Source organism: Cervus canadensis, chromosome 5 (assembly GCF_019320065.1).
Source record: "Cervus canadensis isolate Bull #8, Minnesota chromosome 5, ASM1932006v1, whole genome shotgun sequence".
Taxonomy (NCBI): domain Eukaryota; kingdom Metazoa; phylum Chordata; class Mammalia; order Artiodactyla; family Cervidae; genus Cervus; species Cervus canadensis.
Window position 1 is genome coordinate 1,477,484 of NC_057390.1, and position 24,057 is coordinate 1,501,540.

General features: G+C 49.2%; 1 protein-coding gene across 11 annotated transcripts in view; it reads right to left on the bottom strand.

The window, feature by feature from the left end:
* ACOXL (acyl-CoA oxidase like) overlaps positions 1-24,057 on the bottom strand; it is a 352,738-nt gene that overhangs the window by 283,383 nt on the left and 45,298 nt on the right. For all 11 annotated transcript variants that reach the window (XM_043467731.1, XM_043467729.1, XM_043467722.1 and 8 more), the window contains exons 4-9: positions 17,040-17,126; positions 16,355-16,453; positions 11,044-11,158; positions 10,539-10,625; positions 8,858-8,930; positions 3,608-3,740 (exon numbers count right to left, since the gene is read on the bottom strand). In XM_043467731.1, the coding sequence (XP_043323666.1) occupies positions 3,608-3,740; positions 8,858-8,930; positions 10,539-10,625; positions 11,044-11,158; positions 16,355-16,453; positions 17,040-17,126 (594 nt within the window). The remainder of the gene's footprint in view (positions 1-3,607; positions 3,741-8,857; positions 8,931-10,538; positions 10,626-11,043; positions 11,159-16,354; positions 16,454-17,039; positions 17,127-24,057) is intronic.

The window sequence follows — 24,057 nt, forward strand, 5'->3', positions numbered from 1 at the left end:
TAATACCTGTGAAGCATGTATCATGGGCATGGCTTATAGTAAGCGAGGGGTTTGGAGGGCATTGCTTTTTATTTATTTGGCGTGCCAGGTCCTAGCTGTGGCACATGGGATCTTTGATCTTCACTGCAGCATGCGAACTCTTAGTCATGTGGGATCTAGTTCCCCAACCAGAGATCAAACCCAGCCCCCTGCACTGGGAGTGCCGGAGACCTAGCCACTGGACCACCAAAGAAGTCCCAAACCCGTCTGTTCTGGGCAGCCATTCTCCAAGTCTGGTTCTGGACCAGTAACCGCAGCATCACCCGGGGCCTTGGTGGAAATGCAGATTCTCTGGCCCCATCCCGGAGCTGCTGCACCAGGAACCCTGAGGGTGGGCCCCAGCTGCAGAGTAACACCTACTTAAAGGACGACGGAGACTCTTTTGAAAGTGGGGACCTGCTTGTCTTATGCTAAAATATTGTTGTTGTTGCCAAGTCTGACTCTTCACAACCCCATAGACTGCAGCACAATAGGTTTCCCTGTCCTTCTTCCAGAGTTTGCCCAAGTTCATGCCCATTGCATCAGGGATGCCATCCAACCATCTCATCCTAAAATGCTAAAATATTACTTCCCTGCAAAATCAACCCAAAACTCTGAGCTGGATCTCATGTGTGTTTCTCACTCCTCCTTCTGCCTCCCAACTCACAGTGACTCTCCCTAGATCCCTTCCTCCTTCAGAAAAGGCTCCCAGCATGCCCCTCTACTTCAGCTGCAGAATTCAATCAATGTGCTCTCCCCAATCCCTGCCCAATGTCTTAGCTTCCTTTTCCTCCTGTCCCTGCTAATAATTTAATCGGACATGGCATCTGGGGGCACAAAGGACAGCATGGCTATTACAGCAAGACTTTAAGAGAAAATCTGAAAGGGCTGAGAAATGCGACGAAAATGAGAGACAGCCATGGTGGGGGGAAGACATCTGGGCAGAGTTTTAAAGCAGCAGGCATGCCTGGCCTTGAGCAAACAGGGAGCTGTGGGCACAGTTTTCTGACACAGGCAGAACGTGCATCAGAGAAAGGGACCCATTCTCTACTCATCAGCGAGTGCAGGGCAAGCAGGGCCGTCTGGGGTTTCCCCTGAGATAGCATCTGTCCCGTGTGTGAGCCGTGAGAGAGGAGGAGCTGCCGAGAGAGGTGGGGTCATTCTCATCCAAGAGGCTCGCGATGAGACCACAACGGCCCAGGGCCATCAGGGGCAACACACCAGCAGCATCTGGGCCACTCGGGCCTAAGCCCATCCAGCTCTGCAATGGGCCCCCGCCCACCTGGAGAACCGGCCTCCCGCACAGAGCAGGCGCCGGCTCATCACCGCTGGGTCACATCCCTGCACACACATCCTCACTCAGGCTGCACTGTGACCAGAAGGCCCACTTTACAGATGAAGAAAGCGAGCTTTAAAGAAGGCTACCAGGACTTCCCTGGTGGCTCATGGTTAAGAATCCACCTGCCATTGCAAGAGACTCAAGTTTGACCCCTGATCTGGGAAGATCCCACATGCCACCGAGCAACTAAGCCCATGCCCCACAACTCCGTGGCATGCGGGATCTTCCCAGCCAGCGCTCTAGAGGCAAGGAGCCTATTCAGGCAACTACTGAAGCCTGCTTGCCTAGAGCTGATGCTCAGAAACAAGAGAAGCCACTGCAGTGAAAATCCCATACACCACAACTAGAGGAAGCCTATATGCAGCAACAGAGACCCGGTGCAGCCAAAACATAATAGATACAACAAAATTAATTTTAAAAATTTGTTTAAGTCGATTCTCTCCCAAAAGCACCCCTCCAGTTCCCCATCTCCACCACCCAATGCCAGCCACCCTGCGAGTCCGCCACTGGCCTGGGTGAGCTGACCGGCCCCTGGCAGTAGAGACATCCTTCCCACGGCATCACCCACTCCAGCACGGGGCTTCACACCTTTACAGCCACGAGCCAGTGTGTGGCTTTGGTATTGACTGGCATGCCCCTCCGAGGGGCCCAGAGGCCACTGTGCAGAGTCCCGGAGGGGCTTGCATGCAGACACACCGGCTGTCACAGCACCGGGGGACCCTGAGCAGATTTCTGCCCCATCTTCTCTACAGTGCAGTTCTAGGCGTGTCTGCTTTCTCAGCTTTTGCCTTCTGGAGTCTGAGAAATGGCTGAAACGCGTCTATCCCAGACGCGGGAGGAGTATTTATCTATTTACATCTGACAGCACTGGCTCTTTGTCGCTGAGTGCAGGCCTTCTCCAGCTGCAGTGGCTGGCGGCTCCTCTCCAGTTGTGGTGCGAGAGCCTCTCCTGCAGCGGCTTCTCTTGCTGCGGGCACCGGCTCCGGGGCGCAGGGCCGTCGGCAGCTGTGGCTCCCGCACTCTAGGCTAGATCGCTGCAGCGCCGGGGGCTTGGCTGCCTCGAGGCATGTGGGATCTTCCCGGACCAGGGATCCAATCCAGGTCTCCTGCACCGGCAGATTGAGTCTTTACCACTTGACCACCAGGAGAAGTACCGGGTTGGCCAAAGGGTCTTTCAGGTTTTTCTGTAACATCGTACAGAATGAACTTCTTGGCCAGCCCAATATGTCCCTCTGCGCTTTGCTGCTGGACCAGCGCCTTGGAGGCACTCCTGGGCCCACATCCTGAGGGTCTCCTGGAGCCTCACCAACTCAGCTGGTTCGGCGGAGACCCGCCGGGCCACCCCAGCCCTGGGTCTTCAGAACTGAACACGCACCTCGCCCACTTTAAAGAGCCGGCGAGAAGAAGCACAGAAGCAGCACCACAAGCAGGCGCAGCCGCACCCCCGGGGGGAAGAGCACCTCGGGGGGCCGAGCGTGGCCAGGCGGGCTTGTGAGCCGCACAGACCGGCGGGAGGGAGGAAGGGAGGCTTTTCCTGCCATTCCTGACGCCAGGCCTGGGGCCAGGTGAGCGGAACGCATCCCTTCTCAGTGGAGAAGCCGGGTACCAGCCACACATGGATACTCACTGGTCTCAATTCTCCCTCCAGCTCCCCCCTGCTCAGTGGAGCCTGAGAGATGCCAAGATTGGGAAGGAAGCAGAGAGCAGGCAGTGCTGCACTCGGAAGGGGAGGCAGCTTGCAGAGCTCTTCTCTCCTGGCTGCTTTTTCCAAGTCAAAATATAGCAGGGGTGGGGAAAGGGGAGGGAGAATTGGCTGCTGGAGGTCTGACCTCATGGACTCCTGCCTGTGATGGTGACAGTCACATGCCAAACAGACGTGAGAGCATCAACACTCCCTGATGAATTCAGCCAAGACACGCAGGCTTTTATCCACTAGTCAGCTCTTAGCTGCTTTTCCAGAAGATGTGCTCCTTCTGAAGGACCTGTTCTCCAGGGGCCCACCGTTAGTGGCCCTGCTGCTGTAAGGCCCAGGCTCCACCCACCGTAATCCGCAGCACACATGTGGATGCAGAGGGATGGTAAGAAGGCTGCAGAAAGTTCCCTGTGTAGCGCTAACTGGCACTCACTAGCCTCTAACCAGCAACCCGAGCCAGCTTGCACCCACTGTGGCTCAAGAAGCTCAGCTCCTGACGTGGTTACCCACCTCTGGAACACGCGGAGAATAAACATTGAGGGAAATTAGCCAGTTACCTTCATGGAGCCCATAGCTTGGAAAGTCACAGCCAGTCTGGAAGGGGTCAGCGCCGCCAACATGGCATTGAATCGTGCACTCTTGTCCTTAATGGGGGAGTGGTACTGCCCATCCGGAGCCACGGACCCAAACCTGCGGTGGGGCGGAGGGGGTGGAGAAGAGAGGTGGAGTGAATGTAGGAGGAGGAAACCACGTCTGGAAATGAAGGCAGGTGGCTCCCACAAGCACACGCAGGGAAGTCACACAGGGTTCCCCATCCTGGAACCTCCCACCCAAGACAGCAGAGTGGGGGGCAGGACAAGTGCCTCCCCAGGAGATGCTGAGAAAGGCTTAAGTCATGGAAGTAAGAGCTGATATCCTGCCACCACCATTCTGCGACTCAGCGGTGGCTCCGGACAAAGAGAGGCATGAGGGCCACCACCATTAACCCAGCCCTGGAGCCTGGCAGTCAATCCACATTTTTGTTGTTGAAATATAAATCAATATACCATAAAAGTCATCCTTTTAAACTGTTCAATGGTCTTTAGTATAGTCTCAAAGTTGTACAACCATGACTACTATCCGGTTCCTAAACACTCCATCACCCCAAAGGAAACCCCGTACGGTTAGCACTCACATCCCAGATTCCCTACCCGTTAGGGCCTGGCAGCTATCCACCTATTTTCTAACTCTCTGGATTTGTCTAACTCTGGACCTTTCACGTAAGCACTGTCACACAACGTGCGGTCTTTGTGTCTGGCCTCTTTCACCTGACACCCTTTTTTCAAGGTTCGCACACATTTTCACATGTATCGGTTGCTGTATCGGTTCACCAACTGAGCAACAGATCTGTGTCTGACTCTTTGTGACCCCAGGGACTGCAGCACTCCAGGCCTCTCTCTCCCTCACCACCTCCCGGAGTTTGCCCAAGTTCATGCACCTGTATCAGTACTTCATTCCTTTCATGGCCAAGTAACATACCACTGTATGGGGATACCTTAGGTTGCTTATGCACCCGTCAGCGGATGGATATGTGTCTTGTTGCCACTCTTTGGGCTGTTATGAACAGCTGTTGTGAACATCTGTATACAAGTTTTTCCGTGGCTATATTTTCAGTTCTCTTGTGGACAATGTTTTCATACAGACCAAGGAGTAGAATTGATAAGTGCTATGAAGACATTGAACTTTTAAAATTTTACTTTCTTATTTATTTTTGGCCGCACTGGGTCTTCACGTAGGCTGCTACACACAGGCTCCCTCTAGCTGCGACGGGCGGGGCTCCTCTGGCTGCGGTACACAGGCTTCTCACTGCAGCGGCTTCTCCTGTTGCGGACAACAGGGTCGAGAGCGAGGGCTCGGCAGTGTGGCACATGGGCTCCGCTGCCCCGTGGCATGTGGGATCTTCCCGGACCAAGGATCGAACCCGTGTCCCCTGAATTGGCAGGCAGATTCTTTACCACTGGACCATCAGGGAAGTCCGACTTTAAACATTCGAAGAGCTGACAAGCTCTCTTCCAAATTGACACCACCAGTTTACATCCCCACCAGCAAAAGATGAGGGCTCAAATTTCTCTAAATCATTGCCAACGCTTGTTATCATCTGTCTCCTTTATTATAGCCATGAAGTGAGTGCAAAATGGTACTTCATTACGGTTTTTTAATTGGCATTTCCTTACTGACATTGATGTTGAACATCTTTACATGTACTTATTAGCCATCTTCTATATCTTCTTTGGATAAATGTCTATTCCTATTTTTGCCCATTTTTTAGTTGGGTCATTTGTCTTTTTACTGTTGAGCTTTAATGTAGTTCCTTTTATAGTCTGGATATTAGGTTCTTATATGTGATTCACAAATATTTTCTCCCATTCTGTGGATTGTCTTTTCACTTTCTTCATAGTGTCCTCTGCTGCACAAGTTTTTCAAATTTGGATGAAGTCCAACTTATCTATTTTTGCTTTGGTTCTTTGCGCTTTTGCTGTCACGTCTCATAAATCATTGCCTAAACAAGGTCACAAAGATTTACACCTATGTTTTCTCTTATCAGTTTTACAGTTTTAGCTCTTACATTTAGAGCTGTGATCCATCTTCTGTTAATTTCTGTACATCATATACGGTAAAGGTCCAAGTTCATGTATTTGCATATGGATATCCAGTTGTTGTGGCACCATTTGTTGAGAAGAGATTTCTTTCCCCATTAAATTATCACCCTTGCTGAATACCAACTGGCCATAAATACTAGAATTTATCTCTAGATCCTCTATTCTATTCCATTCTCCATACGTCTAGCTTTATGCCAATACCACAGCGACCTAATAATGGTAGGTTTGTAGTAATTTTTCAAATCAGGAATGTGAGTTCTCCTACTTTGTTTTTCATTATCAAGATTATTTCGGCTACTCTGAGTGTCTTGCATTTCCATCTGAATTTTAGGACCAGCTTCTCAATTCCTTTAAAAAAAGGCAGCTGAAATTTTGATAAGGATTTCACTGACATATATTTATAATCCCATTTTTGATCAAGTGATAAACCAACACCCCCAAGTGTGTTGCCTCTGCTGTTTGGTAGTATTCGGGGGGCTATACCAATGGAATAGTTTTCAATCAAATCTTATCAAAGAATATTCTATACACTCTCATACCTCCTACAGACCTTGGAGCCCCCTATCATTTTTCCCTCTGGTTGAATCTGACTTTCTAATCTCTAGTGCATTGGATAAATGCTAAACCAGTTGGTTGAGGTTCTGACAGAGGACTGTCCAATCCACTAAGATCCCATTTGGGTGAGTAAGAGATAGGGCACTCCACATCTACAGCTTCTCTTAGCTCTTCCCCATCTCTGAGAGCGGAGTGATGCTGGTGAGTGACAGGAAATGTGAGGGAAGGCTGGCGGTCCGCAGATCTGCTGGCATGGGCACTGGTTGTTTCTGAGGGGGCCTGGGGGCTTCATCCCCTACTAAGATACCCACAAAATGCTTTTGTTGTTTACATTTTGTGCGTGTGCGCTTAGTCACTCAGTCACATCCAACTCTTTGTAATCCCATGGACTGCGTCCTGCCAGGTTCCTCTGTCCATGGGATTCTCCAGGCAAGAATACTGGAGTGGGTTGCCATTTCCTCCTCCAGGGTATATTCTTCACCCAGGGATTGAATCAGGTCAACTGTGTTGCAGGCAAATTCTTTACTGTCTGAGATACAAGGGAAGCCCCTGTTTCCATTTTATTTCCTACCAATTCAGAAGGGGAAAAAAGTTAATAAACAGAATTTGGTTCATTTTCTTTCCCCTATTATTTTACTTAAACTTTTGATATCTATGACATATATTTGCTGACAAGAACTTGAAGGCAATAGAAAAGAGTAAAATGTTCAAGGAAAATCTATAGGAAAGCAGGGAGCAAGACTGATGGCTTACCTTTTCACAGATTTAAATATCACTGTAGTTTAGGATTTCTATTGGACATATGAAAAGATGCTGAGAAAAGTGAAAGTAATTGGTGTTTCTTAGCCTGCGTTAAGCACTGTGAACCCCTGGGCTCCACACCTGGAATGCACCTGTAGAAGTGCTCACATGCACCTTGACCTCACTGAGGGATGCTGGGAAATGACACTGTAGATGCACCTTGTGTCTTAACCTCACTGGAATGCACCTTGACCTCACTGAGGGATGCTGGGAAATGACACTAAACACCGCTCACCTCACTGGGATGCACCTTGACCTCACTGAGGGATGCTGGGAAATGACACTAAACACCATTCACCTCACTGGAATGCACCTTGACCTCACTGAGGGATGCTGGGAAATGACACTAAACACCATTCACCTCACTGGGATGCACCTTGACCTCACTGAGGGATGCTGGGAAATGACACTAAACACCATTCACCTCACTGGGATGCACCTTGACCTCACTGAGGGATGCTGGGAAATGACACTAAACACTTGTGGCACTGGGCTTCCCTGCTGGCTCAGCAGTGAAAATCTGCCTGCCAAGCAGGAGATGTGACTTCAATCCCTGGGTCAAGAAGATGCCCTGGAGAAGGAAATGGCAACCCACTCCAGTATTCTTGTGTGGAAAATCCCATGGACAGAGGAGCCTGACAGGCTACAGTCCATGAGGTCACAAAAGAGCTGGATACAACTCAGCAACTAAACAACAGCCACCCATGACACTATTCACCTGATACCGGTTATAACAGCCCCCAAAGCTGAGAGAAGGCACCTTATCTCCTGCCGTCCACAGAGAGGCAATAACACTGTTTTGTGATAGCCAAAAAAAAATAATAATAAATTTAAGGGAAATAACCTAAACACCCAACAATAAGGGACTGATTATATAACTTACAGATAATTTATTTAACAGCTTATGGTGGCAATTTTAAAAATGATAATGCCTATGTGTATTTCGGGCTTCCCTGAAATACAGGTGGCTCAGACAGTAAAGAATCTGTCCACAATGCAGGAGATCCAGATTCAATCCCTGGGTCGGGAAGATCCCCTGAAGAAGGAAATGGCCACCCACTCCAGTACCCTTGCCTGGAGAATTCCATGGACAGAGGAGCCTGACAGGCTACAGTCTCAAACAATCAGACACAACTGAGCAACTAACATTTTCTATGTGTATTTATTGTTGCATAGAAACTTTGGACATATTTTGTTAAACAGAAACTACAAATTATAAAAAATAGAATTTCTAAGTGGATCTCATTCAGTAAAAATCAAACACCTCTCTCTTTAGTATCTACTCATAGAGAAAAGTCTAAAATGTTAAACACAAAAGTGTAATAAACATTGCAGCTAGATGATCAAACCAGTCAATCCTAAAGGAAATCAACTCTGAATATTCATTGGAAGGACTGATACTGAAGCTGAAGCTCCAATATTTTGGCCACCTGATGCGAAGAGCTGACTCACTGGAAAAGACCCTGATGCTGGGAAAGATTGAGGGCAGGAGGAGAAGGGGATGACAGATGAAATGGTTGGATGGCATCATTGACTCAATGTACATGAGTTTGCGCAAACTTCCAGAGATAGTGAAGGACAGGGAAACCTGGCGTCCTGTAGTCCATGGGGCTGCAAAGAGTTGGACACAACTTAGCGACTGAACAACAACAAAAGTAGCAGTATTGGGGGTAATTTTAAGTTTTCTTCTATTTGTTTATCTACCTTAAGAAGACAAGTCTGGACGTAAAGCCCATGAGACCTAGGAACCAGGCCTGGGAGGCAAAGAGCTCATAGTTGCAGCAAGTCTGAGTTAAGGAGGCAGCTACTCACTTATCCAGCAGGTTCTCCCTCGGTATCCGAACATTGTCAAATCTCAGAATCCCGTTATCCACACCATGTAGACCTAGAGAGAACAGATGGGAAATGGAGCTGCAGGTGGGACAAGCTTATGAGCATCAGAAACACTGTCCCATGGGGCTTCCCTGGTGGTCCAGTGGCTAAGAGTCTGCGCTCCCAATGCAGGAGGCTCGGGTTTGACCCTTGGTCAGAGAACTAGATCCGGCAGGCCACAACTAAGGGTTTGCATGTTGCTCTTGTTGCTCAGTCATGAAGTCATGTCCAACTCTTTGCGACCCCATTGACTGCAGCAAGCCAGGCTTCCCTGTCCTCCACTATCTCCCGGGTTTGCTCAAATCAAGTTTATACGCTACAGCTAAAAGATCCCACATGCTGTAACCAAGACCTGATGCAGCCAAATATATAAACACATTTCTAAAAAATATACACCAAGAAATTTTTTTAAATAGATATGCCATCCCTGCCACTTTCCAGGTTGGACATCACTGAAACGCAAAGCCCTTCTTTTCACTTGCAGAATCGTGACTGCTTCTTATTTGGGGCGGGGATGCCGTTTGCTAGTTTCCACGAAGCCTGGTGCCTGTCTCTCCAGCCGCCTCCTCACTAACGAGGATAGAGGAGCTGGGCCTCCTCGGGCCCAGCTGGGGCAGGTCTGGCGGGGACACAGCCATCTGCCTGAGCAGTTGCTGAGGCTGGGGAGGGGAGAATTCTAGGCAGCTGAGAGAACATCTGACTGAACATGTACAAGCAGGAAAGCGCATTCAGCCCCGCCAGTGACCCCGAACTCAATTTCCCTTCCTTCCCAATGCTTCCTCCTCAGAACACAGGGTGAATTTGCAATAGCAAAGGCCTAAAAGACACTGGAAAATGGCCAGAGGGTCAGCAGCGGGTGGGTAGAGTGGCCCCTTCAAAACCAGTCTCTTCTGCCTTCACTGCTTTGGTGAGTTAGGTTAGACTCAGGTGGGGAAAAGTGGAAACAGTGACAGATTTTATTTTCTGGGGCTCCAAAATCACTGTGGACAATGATGCAGCCATGAAATTAAGAGATGCCTACTCCTTGGAAGAAAGGCTATGATAAATCTAGACAGTATATTAAAAAGTAGAGACATCACTTTGCCAACAAAGCTCCATAGAATCAAAGCCATAGTTTTTCCAGTGGTCATGAACAGATGTGAAAGTTGGACCATAAAAAAGGTTAAGCACTGAAGAACTGATGCTTTTGAACTGCAGTGCTTGAGAAGATTCTTGAGAGTCTCTTGGACAGCAAGGAGATCAAACCAGTCCATCCTAAAGGAAATCAATCCTGAATATTCATTGGAAGGACTGATGCTGAAGCTGAAGCTCCAGTACTTTGACAAGCTAATGCGAAGCACTGATTCTTTGGAAAAGACGCTGTGCTGGGAAGGATTGAGGGCAGGGAGAGAAGGGGGACACAGAGGATGAGATGGTTGGATGGCATCACCAATTCAATGGACATGGGTGTGAGTAAACTCCGGGAGATGGTGAAGGACAGGGAAGCCTGGTGTGCTGCAGGTCATGGGGCCACAAAGAGGTGGACATGACTTAGAGACTGGACACCAACAGCTGGTGGGCTGGGCGGGGAGAGGGCAGGAAGGGCACAGGAGGGCGGGAGCAGGGCCGCCTGCGAACTCACCTTCTTTATGCATCATATCAACCACCGTCACTCCTGGGTGCAAGCGTCCGTGTTCATCTCGGACAGGAACGATGAAGCAGTGGGGCCCTAAGGACGGTGACAAGACTCTGACTGAAGTCTCTAAAGACACAAGCCAGGCGTTCCTAATTTCCAGTGTGCAATTACGTTGATTCTAAAATTCATTCCGTTCTATGACTGGGAACTGCCAGTAATAGTGTATAATGTTGAATGTAATGATAAATTGCTTCATCATGTATATTTAGGAGACCAAGTGCTGAATTTTTTAAAAGACAAATAATTCAATTTTTCACGGTGCAAGTGGGATCTTAGCACCCCGATCTGCAGTGGAAGCATGAGTGTTCACTGCTGGACTGACAGGGGAAAGTTCCAATGCGAATTTTTTATTAAAAACAGCCATTGGGAGGGGAAGGATTCTGTGTAAAGCACTCATGGGAGAACAGTACTAATAAGAGAGACAGCCTGGGTTTCTGTGTTGGTGACAAACCTTGAGATCTTCCATTTATGATGAGCTGGGCAAAGACTGCTGCATAATTCCCGTACATCGCATTTCCGATGTACATCTTCTCAGCATCTTTACACGGTGTGTTAATGACAAATTCCTGCAGAGAAACAACAGAGCAACAGAGTTTTCCTCCTTATGGTTCCTTTCCAGCCCTGGGCTCAGTGCAACGAACGCCGTGAAACAGATTCATGTTGCATAGCTCCGCCCACTTAGGCGACCTCACAGAAAAGGCGCAGATGACCCAAAGTCGTTTAGTTCACCCTCACGTTCCTTCCCTTCTTGCTGGCCGCTCTTCTTTGTAAGGTTGGACTGGCACACATAGCATTTGTCTGAGTCTGTGGCTTAAATGTATGAATCCTTCTTCAGTGAGCTTCTTTCTCTCTAGGCTACTCCACCCTGAGGTTTTGACTTTTAAATAATCTAGCACCCACACCCCTAACAGCCCTGGTGATGTGCACTCAGGTCTTACCACAGCCCTCACTCCCAAACATTCCACCTGCAAGTTTCACAAGAAACCATAGAGTACCCAATGATCTGGGGCCCAGTTCGATGGGTCCATGCCTGTGTATTTCATTTTCTCTACTGGACATTGTCCCTCCTGGACCAATGGCATGGTTCCTCGGGTCCTCCACTGATTCCCGGGCCTCAGACATCCCTGCATCTAAGGTATGAGTCCACTGTTTGAACAGCAACTAACTCACCCAAGGTTACACGTGTAGGCGCATGTGTGCTAAGTCACTTCCGTTAAGTCCACCTCTTTGCAAGCCTACAGACTGAGCCCGCCAGGCTCCTCTGTCCATGGGACTCTGCAGGCAAGAATACTGGAGTGGGCTCCCATGCCCTCTGCCAGAGGATCCTCCCAACCCAGGCACTGAGCCCACGCCCCTCATGTCTCCTGCACTGGCAGGGGGCTTCTTTACCACTCGCGCCACCTGGGAAGCCCTTAAATGTGTACACCTGCACACAAACAAGACCAATAAGCAACTGTGACCGAGTCCTACCACTGCTTAGAATCTCATCCCAGACAATTTTGATTTTTATAAAAAGAAATATCTCATTTAAGCCTCGGGGTGACTGTTTCAAAATCTCTCTCCATTTTCTTCAGCAATGAATATGATAATAAAAGGTTCCCTCAAAAGCTCATGTGAATAAGCCCTTAAACCAAAAAGCATGTGTCAACAATTCTCCATCTTATAAGGGAATGAATCTTAGAACACACCATCTAGCTTGTCTCCAAAAGATGACCAAGGATTCTAGTTCAAAACAGTCTGAAGTTAACATTGGTCAGGAAAAAGCAGGGGGGAAATAATTAGCTTTTTGTTTTCAGTCTCTGCTCAAAACTCTGCCTCCTTTTTCTTCCCCTCCAGGAACCAGAACAGGATCACCATGGAAACACCTCTCTTCCCTTCTTGGTCCTCTATCATGCTGCTTGCTACGTGGGATATCCTTCAGCCTCTTGTTAAGGAGAGACAGACCATAACTGCCAACCCTGGATACTGGGTACCTGGAACAGGTCGAAGAATCCAGGGGGTGGGGGGAATGGGAAAGGAAAGAGGAAGCCAGGGCAGGGCGTGAGGGCAAAAAAACAGAACCGCAAATTTAATCGAAGCTGACAATATCAAAGATGTGGCTGAACCAAACCAACAAGCTATTGATCATGTAAAGATCACCTCGGATTTCAGATTTTCAAGTATATGGACTGTACTTTCCCTCTGGCCAAGAAATACAGTCTTGGAGCCCAAGAAAACATTCTCTGACACATGTGCACACAGGGAAACTTTTAAAATAGGCAAGGGCTTTTCAGAAACAAAAATGGATGAGCTGATCGTTTTTAAAGTCTCTGGAGGCTGCTGCCCTTGTTTTATCGGGCCAGCCAGGAAAGGGATAAAATATATCTTTTAAGGTAAAGAATCCACCTTCCAAGGAAGGCCAGCCTTTCTTTCCTTCCTAAAGAAAGGAGTTATTGTGAGGCTGGTGGGTGCAGTAACAAATGACAACAAACAACACGTGATGAGGGGATGTATTAAACAGCACCCCAAGGGTGGGAAGGGAAGGAGCAGAGAAAGGCTCACCTTCAGAAAAGGTCTGGTGGTATGGGGAGGAGACAGGAGGCCACCCGTCCCCATCAACATTTGATCCTCTCTGGGAAAGGAGTTTTGTCACTTCTGGCAAAAACACTTGATTTGGAAAGTCTGCCTCAGCCAAAACGCTGGCGTTTAAAGCTGGATCTAAATAATGCACACCATGTCTGTTGGTTCCTATTATAATTAGTTGCTGAAGGCTGACAAAACAGTCAATTCTGTAAACACTCATAGAGATGGCTTTGGCCAGAGAGCTCTTAAAGCCTCATTTATTTTTGTGATTTTGCATAAAGTGCAAAAATAAAACCCTCTCTTACCTCAAAACCCTCCATGCTGCTACTCAACCCACCATCCAAAAATAAAAATAAAACAACCAACCCACAGGAACGAATAACAAAAAAATTGAAGAGATTAAAACTGCTCCAGAGGGAGGGAGAGCTCATTTGATATGCTCTAACGTTTGAAAAGGGAAACGAAGGGGAAAGCACAGAAACCAATGAAGGGGAAAGCCATTCTCGGCTAAGCCAGGCCTCAGTGGCCTGAGTCTATGATAGGCTTATTCCCTCCCTCACTCCCCTGGGAGGCAGCAAGTTCACCAGTCTTCTCATCATTACGATTTCAACTTTGCAACTCCCCTGCAGACAGCGGCCGCCACTGAAGCACACCAGGCAGCTGAATCATTTACGCCGTTTGGGGAAAACAGGCCCGACACAGGGAAATCAGTTTTGTGCAAAATAATAATAATTATTATAAGAAGAAGACAAAAAAGAATTGTGGGTGGGTTTTTTCCCTTAAATGACAGCAAGGTGACCTCAAGACTACTGTTTCGGGAGAAAAAAAAATGGGGCAGGCAGAACCCCATGATGTTTGGTCAATGTGCCATCTCCGGCAGGAAAGCTAAGCTCTGAAGGGCAATCCCCTTGAACCTGAGATTCACTTGCTAACTTCATAGCCATAGTTTCTCCGCCTGAAAAATAAGGACAAAAGTATGTTCCTGCAAGATTATAGAACATGCAACACAATGGTGCACCGCAGAGTGCTGGGCCTGGGGCCTAGCGCACACGCAGTAGCTTAATTGTCACATTTATGGGATTGTTGCTATAAGAGAATGTGCACGCGTGCTAAATCGCTTTAGTGATATAACTCTTTTCGACCCTATGGATCATAGTCCTGTCAGAGATATAGTCCTGTCCATGGGATTCTCCAGGCAAGAATACTGGAGTGGGTTGCCATGCCCTCCTCCAGGGGATCTTCCCCACCCAGGGATCAAACCCGCGTTTCTTATATCTCCTGCATTGGCAGGCAAGTTCTTTACCACTAGCCCCACCTGGGAAGCAGATGAATGTGGTAGTATACTATACAGAGTTTGAGGCAGAGCTTGGCACAGAGCGAGCATTCAATAGGCGACAGTCCTTATTCTGGTCTTTATTGTGACCTCAGACATCAATGGCTACTGCAGAGAACTTGCATCAGGGCAGGAGACAAGGCAGGATATCCTCTCACACGACCCTCACCTGCATCTGTCATTCTAAATGCTGACCGCCTCCAGCTAGCATCCTTGGGTCAGAAGACCTAGGAACAGCACTCCAGATTCCCAAGGACAACAGCCAAAATGAAGAAAAGGCTGAGTCACCAGATACACAGGCAAATGGCCATACCCACAAGCACAAGGCCACACCCACAAGCACATGGCCACATTCATAGCTTATGGCCACACAAGTTTGCACACTCATTCACACACACATTTCTAGAAAAAACTGCAAAATGTATTTATCCCTTTGTGGTTTTTAGGAATACCCAATATCAAATAAGAAACTAGAAAGGAGAATAAAATAAGTAGATCATTGCTTTCTTTATTTGAGGACAGGACGTAGGAGCTAAAAAGATGGGGGGCAGGATTTACAGAACAGGATTTTTGCTGTAACCCATTCATAGAGAGCTATCGATTTAGAGGGTCTTACCAACATTTTGGAGTTCAACCCATACAATAGGGCTTCCCTGGTGGCTTAGAGGTAAAGAATCCACCTTCCAAGCAGGAGACACAGGTTTGATCCCTGGGTCAGAAAGATCCCCTGGAGAAGGAAATGGCAGCCCATTCCAGTATCCTTGCCTGGAAAATCCCATGGACAGAGGAGCCTGACAGGACAGTCCATGGGGCCGCAAAAGAGTCGGACACGACTGAGCAGCTAAACAACCACGCAGGTGATAAAGTCAGATTGTTTTGTGAAATTTTATTTTGGTTGCCTTGTGGATTTTTGTCCATATCACAGTTACAGATATTGCATCATGCTGAGACAGACCTGGGACCCTTTGCTGCAATGCTTGCACCTGGCTACACCTCTCCTCAAGCAACACAATATATAAAGATACAATATTGCACTAAAAATAACTGTGTGCAGGCTCAGTTGGGGCAAAATTATAGAGAAAACATACAAAGAGACCAAAAAAACCAACTACCAATTTTGAAGAGCCTGGAGAAAAAGCAGGATGTCGGGAGCTAAAACAGGATACTGAGCATACCCCCTGCACACAACACCACGTCAGGGGTAGGCAAACCATCTAAGCCATCCCTCTGGCCTGACCCCTTGACACACCCCTATACTCACCCCATATAAGGAGTCAGCTCACCCCCCACTCAGGGAGTGAGCAAGCAAGAGGACCTGATACTTGTTCTCAGCTCCCCCTGCTGCAGCAGGGGTCCCAGTAAAGCCTTGCCTGAATTTCTTGTCCGGCCTCTGATCAATTTCTACTGACTGGGGAAGGTCAAGAACCCTGGTTGGTATCAAGGCCAGCACCGAGGCCTCGGCTCCCGGAAGGAGGTCCAGCACACACAGTGTCCTCCCGCCCCACGGGGTGATGCGCCAACAGAGACCTCTCTCACACCCATGCCCCTGCTACTGCTAGGAAGGACCACAAGATGGTGGAGGTCCTGTTCTCACCAAGCTGCCCCAGAGCATGAAGTTAATAAGTGCACCTCATGTCTCAGCAGTGTCCTCCCAAGGTAGGTGCCGTGCAAGTGTTGGCAGTAGACTCAGGGAGGCTGAGCACACATCCAGCGCCACTAAAACTCAGACTCTTCTGAATTCGGGCACCTCTGGCTAGAGAGTGCACACAGTGTGGGTGAACATGGTCTCGGGACGAAGAGGAAGGAGAGTCTGCTGGGTTCAAGTCTTCTATCCACAGAACTGCAGAACCACAGGAAGAATCCTCACCTGTGCAGAGAAGTCAAAGGTGGCTTCGGTCTGGATCCCTCTGACGTTGCTTCCATGTCCCCTCTCGGTCATTGCAAACATCCCTGTGTATTTCTGCTCCTGGAGTTGACCGGGTGTGAGAAGGGAATCATCTAGTCAAATGGCTGCTCTAACTGCTGACCTCTCAGATCACTATCTCAGAGGATGGGATGGTTGGCTGGCATCACTGACTCAAGGGACATGAGTTTGAGCAAACTCCGTGAGATGGTGAAGGACAGGGAAGGCTGGCGTGCTGCAGTTCATGGGGTTACAAAGAGTCAGACAGGACTGAGCGACTGAACAACTGAACAACACATCATTAAGAACATCGGCGAGAGAGGGAGTAGTGAGTTGCAGTTGGAGATATTATAAAAATTCAGTCTGGTGACAGCTAAGGTGATAACAATATGATAGACTTGTGCAATCTAAAAAAAGGAGACTTAGGATTCTCATTTCAAACAAAGCTCTGGCTACACTAATTGTATATTTTATTTTCTTTTTCTGCAAACACACATACACTCCTAACTACTGTGAATTTTTGCTACCCACCCCAGTATTCTGGTCTGGAGAATTCCATGGACTGTACAGTCCATGGGTCGGAAAGAGTAAGACACAACTGAGCGACTTTCACTTTCATTGAAACTATCTAAGGTGGTCCACGCCATACCTGGAGAGGCTGAAGCCATTGAGTTACGTGTGCCGGGCCTCCAAGATTTCTGACGGCCCCACCGAACAGCCAGTAAATTATTCCACACTGGAAACAAGCAGAGTACAGACCATTGTTAGAAACAGTCAACAACTTAACGACGACTGAACCCACTGGGCAAAAGCCATTCAAGGAACACTGATCAGCCCATCAAGCTTTACCTTCGCCCCACATGCCCTTCCCCTTTCGGCCTGTCCAGCCCCAGTCCCTCTGGGCAGGCACGGCTCTCGGTTCCCCTTTGTGCAGAGGTCACCCCAACAGCACAGAGCATCCGTCCTCCATCCTTAGGGCGACCCAGTTCACCCCATCACTCTGCCTTGTCTGAAAAACGTGAAAGTGTCAGTCACTCAGTCATGTCCAGCTCTTGGTGATCCTACAGACTGTGGGGGCCATGGATTCTGTCCTCTGTCCCTGGGGTTCTCCAGGCAAGAATACTGAAGGGGGATGCCATGCCCTGCAGGGGATCTTCCCCGCCCAGGGAGTATATCCCGGGTCTCCCTCACTGCAGGCAGATTCTTTACCATCTGGACCACCAGGGAAGCCCCTGCCTTATCTGCTCAGGGTTTAGTTTGGTGCCTGGTAGGTCGAAGGTATGCAGCAGCCTTTGTTCACTGATCCCAGGTGCTGACCGCAGCCTGGAGAGTCCTACCACAAGAAACAGTCTGCAAACAGGAAGGTGGATGGAAGAGGCAAGGCTGCAGCATGAGCAGGTACTGGGCTCAGACCCCAGCTCAGCTCCCCACCAGCTGTGGGACCTTGGACAACGACACAATGACTGAGTTTTCCCCATCCGACAGATGCAGTGGGCAGTGAGCCCCCACTTGGACAACGACACAATGACTGGGTTTCCCCATCCGACAGACGCAGTGGGCAGTGAGCCCCCACTTGGACAACGACACAATGACTGGGTTTCCCCATCCGACAGACGCAGTGGGCAGTGAGCCCCCACTTGGACAACGACACAATGACTGAGTTTTCCCATCCAACAGACACAGTGGGCAGTGAGCCCCCACTTACGTGCCCTCCCGCCTTCCAGGGTCTGAGCTCCACACACTCACTGCCTGTCACGACCATCCCAGGAGGAAAACACAATTCCCATTCCCCTCACCAGGCTTCCCTGGTGGCTGGGACAGTTAAGAGTCTTCCTGAAATGCAGGAGACCCAGGTTTGATTCCCTGAGTCGGGAAGATCCCATGGAGAAGGGAATGGCTACCTACTCCAGCATTCTTGCCTGGAGAATTCCATGGACAGAGGAGCCTGGCGGGCTACAGTCCATGGGGTTGCAAAGAGTCAGACATGACCAAGCAGCTGACACCTTCTCGTCCACTTCCTCACTTGGCAGATGAGGACAGTGAGGTTCAGGAGGAGGACGTGGCCTGCCCATGGCTGCACCTGAGGAAGCATGCAGGGCCGGGGTTCAAGGCCAAGCTGCCTGACACCTAACAGCCCTTCATAGGTTGCTGCAAGGTTCAGTGAGAGGCACCTGCCAAGCACTTTGGTCAAGAGGAGGAGAAAGAAGAAAAGGAAGGGTGGCTTGAGCAGGGCCGTCTGAAGGGAGCAGGGGGCTGACTGCAAAGACAGAAGGGCTCTGGTCTTCAGACATTTGCTGTGCTTGCCGCTCAGTGCCCCGTCCACTCATGGGAGCACAGCCCCAGCTTTCCTCCCGGGAGCCCTCTCCCCCAGAATCAGCCCAAGTGGCTCGTGGCTAATGTCAACATCCAGTCCAGCTTTCAGATGAGCCTGGGACCCAGGACTGGTCAATCTGCATAACATCGTGGCCATGGGGATGCTTTGGGATGAATCCGTGATCTGGGTGGGTCCTATCAGAGTGGCCACTGGACACAGGAGTCAGCTATTAGAGAAGAGAAACTCTCTCTTTTATTGGAAGCAATGGAACTTGGAGGAAGGGAGGGTGGGGACTGCTCTTGCCATCAAGAGAGCTGGTGAAGGAAGCCAATGCATGGGGTCAAGGTGAGGAGAAGTTGAGAGATGAGAGGAACCAGGCCTCACACACCCACATCTGAAGCCAGCTAGACCCTGGACTCTTTGAGTATAGCAGCCAATAAGTGCCTTTTTTCCTGGGGTGACTGCAATGGAATGCATCCCAGTGGACACAGTGACTCCAAGGAAAACCTTGCAGGTAAGTGGCAGAAACAGCATCTTCACATGCTCCCATCTGAAAACAGTCATCAGCCTCTGGTGGGGACCATACCCTGCACCACACGGGTGTAATCAGCCTTACGCTAACTTCCAAAAAGGCCACTTCATCAAGTTGAAGCGAACCACTTGACCAGCTGAAATGCTCTGACATCACAACAGATGAATTTCACTAATTACATCGACACATGAGGCGCTTGCATTTGGAGAATCATCAAACATCCTTGGAAGAGGCTGAACACCCTGATTTCTCAGCTCCCTGCTCCTTGGAGTCACTGCCGACCCAGCAACCTGCTTTTCTAATTCCAACCCAGGAAAATGGAATCCATCCAAATAGTCCTTTTTCCCCCCAAACCCTCTTGGAAATCAAGTTAAAGAAAAATATTTTTCTAAAACTAAAACAGGTTGAATTTTCCGCCCTTAAGTCTCTTTGGCTGATGGCTAATGTGTTCTTTATAGTGTATTGTTTTCCTAGGTTTTACACTTTTTCCTCCTCTTTAGAAAGACAGGAAATGAGTCAGCCACCTTTTGAAAGACTCCATTCACTAAACGCTATTAGTTGGAGCACTGGGCTGGGTGAGTGAAACCTGCAGGCTTCCGGAAAGCCACAGGAGTCGGGCTTCCCTGGCGGCTCAGCGGTAAAGAATCCGCCTGCCAATGCAAGACACACAGGTTCAATCCCTGATCCAGGGAGATTCCACATGGCGTGAGCAACTAAAGCCTGTGTGCCAGCACTACTGAGCCGTGCTGGAGAGCCCAGGAGCCACGATTACTGAAGTTGGAGCACCCTACAGCCTGTGCTCTGCAAGAGAAGCCACCGCAACGAGAAGCCCGCACACCCCAACTGGGGAGTAATCCCCACTCACCACAACTAGACAAGGCCCTCACAGTGATACAGACCCAGCACAGCCAAAAATAAAAATTTTGTTTTAACACTGCAGGAGTTAACTGAGGCACTACCTGTAGACCCCGATCTACACAGTCTGTTCAAACATGGGCCTCTTCCCCACGTGCTGACCAGCACAAAGCCACATCCTCCAAAAAGCAGGGAATCTGACAGTTGGGGACGCCCCTGGGGGACTCTAACAGACAACTCCCTGGCCTGCTGTACACTCTGAGCAGGGTGCGGCACCCAGCCCGGCGGGCAGACCTGAGGTGCCCGGCCAAGGTGTGGTGGTCAGATCGCAGTCAAGGGCATGAGAAGCGGAGGCGTTTGGGGAGGATTCTGGAGACAGAGCTGGTGGGTTAGACTCGGGAGGTGGGGGCAATGTGACACCTGGTCTTTGACCTGAGTCTTCAGACAGATGGAGGATCATCCATCGCAAGGGAGGAGCCTGCAGGAGAAGCCAGGGAGGAGGGGGTGGGTTCTCCAAAACAGGGATGCTGAGCCAGAATGAGGAGGGTGCGGAGCCATCACGAGGAGCAGCACCAGGTGTCCCCGGGACAGGGCGCCGGTCCACTGTTGCCAACACTGCCCAGTGAGTGTCCTGCCCTGGCTTCTCCCAGCCCACCTCGGGAGACAGGATCCAGAGAAATGCTGGGGAAAGCAGCGGCAAGGAAATAAAACAGGGAAGGGGAGGCAAGGGACACCTAAGAAAAACCCTAACTTTAAACACATGCACACCTTGTACTGCTTGTTTGAGAAAGCCCCCTCTCTCCTTTCTCACTTCTCTGGAGCACACAGCTCCAAGGCCAAGTGCAGGGGGTTATGAGCACAACAGGCCCAGGGAGGGCTGGTGGCGGCCTCCGATGGCCACAGTTGGAAGCTGGGAACTATGGTCAGGACAGGCTGACGGGCCCAGGGATATGGCCTCCAGCAAGGCCCTTTAGCTTCCAAAGAGTGGCTAGAAGGAGAGCCGACCCCTGGGCAGGGGAAGCTGAGTGGGCTGGGCCTGGGAACAAAGGTTGGTGCCTCCTCCGCCCACTAGCTGAGCCACCATCTGGGAAGCCCGTTTGGGGAAGGCCCAGGTCAGGAGCTGCAGAACCCCCCACCACCCCTTACAGAGCTCCTGCAACCTGCAAGGCATGGCCTGGAGCTCCTCCTGGGCACCACTGGCTTAAATCTGGACCAGCCTGTGGCTGGGCATCAACACCAGCTAGCATCACAGTCCTCATAGAAAACGAAGCTGCAGGTGTATAATGGGACATCTAGGGCCGTGATGGAGACATCTCGGAGTCGGGACATGAACCCACATCGTTCTGACCATCTCCCTGACACCACGGACCTGCCAGGTCTGTGATGTGTGCAAGAATCCAGGTCCTTCCTATGTGATGGTCAGACAGCGGGTCCCCTAAAGAGACTTCAAGTGCATTCAGATTGTTTCCATTTCAAAAGCAGATGGGAGGGACTTACCTGGTGGTCAAGTGGTTAGGACCCCATACTCCCAATAAAAGGGGTGGGTTTGACCCCTGGTCAGGGAACTAGATCCCACATGCCACAACTAAAGATTCCACATGTCACAGCTAAGAACTGCCACAGTCAAATAAATAAATAAGTTTAAAAAAAAAGAGTGGATGGGCTATACCAAGGCACTGCAATTGGTTTTTGAGACAATGGTAACCCCACAAAGGATAGTGCAATGGACTAAGTTGTTAGGTCTTCACCCAGAAACTCCTATTTGTTGCTGCATAGTTGCTAAGTCATGTCCAACTCTTTGTGAACCCAAAGACTGTTACCCAAAAGGCTCCTTTAATCCATGAGATTTTCCTGGTAGGAATATTGGAATGGGTTGTCCTTTCCTCCTTCAGGGGATCTTCCTAATGCAGGGATGGAACCTGTATCTCCTGCATTGGCAGGTGGATTCTTTACTGCTGAACCACCAGAGAAGCCCAGAATTCATATGCAGAAGCTTTAATCCCCAATGTGGTGTTAGGATATAGGAACTTTGGGAACTAACCACAGTTAAATGAGGTCTTTAGGATGGGGCCCTCATGATGGGATTAGTGCCCTTACCAGAAATACCAGAGTGCACTCTCTCTCTCTCTCTCTCTTTTCTCTCTCTCTGTCTCCCCCACCCTGCTCCTGAAATGTGAGCACACACAGAGAAGGTGGCTGGCTGCCTACAAGCCAGAAAGAGGGCCCTAACCTGGAACTGAATCAGCTGGCAGCTAGATCTTGGACTTCCCAGCCTCCGGAACCATGAAAAAATTAATTTCTGTTGTTTAAACCACTGGTTCTGTAGCTCTTAATCATGACAGCCCACGCAAACCAAGACAGAGTGAGATGATTCAAACAAGGGGAAGCAGGAGCCGTCATGGGGAAGAAGAAAAGGAAGCAGGTCTCGATTCTTTTGGCTGTAGAGTTCATCCAGATTGCATCAGCCTGTTTGGCGGGAGACCTTGGGCTGGCTCCCAAGTTAGAGTGAGATTCAAAGCCCTCAGCAGAAAAGGTCTCTCTCTGGCACCCCTCTCCCTTTCCCCGCCCCTTCACTGTGAGTTGCTCTCCAAGCAGCCCTTGGCTCAGCCAGTACTTGGCTGTGTGAGTACAACTGTGCTTGTCCAAAGCACTTATGGACACCTGGAGCTGCTGGATGACGCAGACTCGGAGGAAGAGAAAAAGGCGCTCAGGGCTACGGGGTGCAGATAATGCTGATGAACTGATGTTCAGGATGACGGCCAGCTCAGGTGACCAGGAGAGCCAACAGGGGCCTTGGGCTGGCAGTGAGATATGGGGAGGTTGTGACCAACCCAGGACTCACTCACCCATTCTCCACGCACTGCACTCCCCTCACTGGAAGTCTCCCTCCATCACCAACAGGAAAGGCAGATGGGCTGGACCAGGGGCACAACCTACACCTTGCACAAACTGTCTAGGATGTCCGAGCACAAGAGAAAAAAGATGCCCCTGTATGTATGGCTTGATACAGTGCTTTCCTGGTGACTCAGCAGTAAAGAATCCTCCTGCCACTGTCTGCCATTGCAGGAGACCCGGGTTCAATGCCTGGGTCAGGAAGATCCCCTGGAGAAGGGAATGGCAACCCACTCCAGTATTCTTGCCTGGAAAATCCCATGGACAGAGGAGCCTGGCAAGCTGCAGTCCCTGGGGTTGCAGAGTCAGACACGGCTAAGCAACTAAACAACAGCAACAAACAACCCATGTGCGAGAAAAGCAAACAGGGTTAATTGTCCTTTTTTTTTTTTTGACATGGACCATTTTTAAAGTCTTTATTTATTTGTTACAATATTGTTTTTGTTTTGTGTTTTATTTTTTTTGGCCCTGAGGCATGTAGGATCTTAGCTCCCTGACCAGGGATTGAATCCACACCAACATTAGAAAAAAGAAAGTCGGCTGATTCATATCAATGTATGACAAAACCCACTGAAATGTTGTGAAGTAATTAGCCTCCAACTAATAAAAAAAAAAAAAAGAAAGAAAAAAGAAAGTCTTTCCCATTGGACCACCAAGGGAAGTCCCTAATCATCATCACTTTTGTCAAATTTTCCAAGTTTTTTTATTATGATATAATAATAGCATAAATGTTATAACATAAAGCTTGCCATTTTAGCCATGGTTACTGAACAGTTCAGCGGGATGAACTGTACTAACAGCATTATGCAACCATCGGCACTACTTCTAAAACTTGCTCATCCTCCCAGCAAACTCTGTGCCCATTAACCAACAACTGACCCCGTTCTCCTCTTCTCTCAGCCTCTGGGAACCTGTAATTTACTTTTTATCTCTATAAATTAATTTGCCTATTCTCAAACTTTCATATAAGTGGAATCATATAGTATTTGTCCTCATGGATCTGGCTTATTTCACTTAGCATATTTTCAAGATTCGTGTTGTAACATGTACCAGAACTTCACTCATTTTTATGGC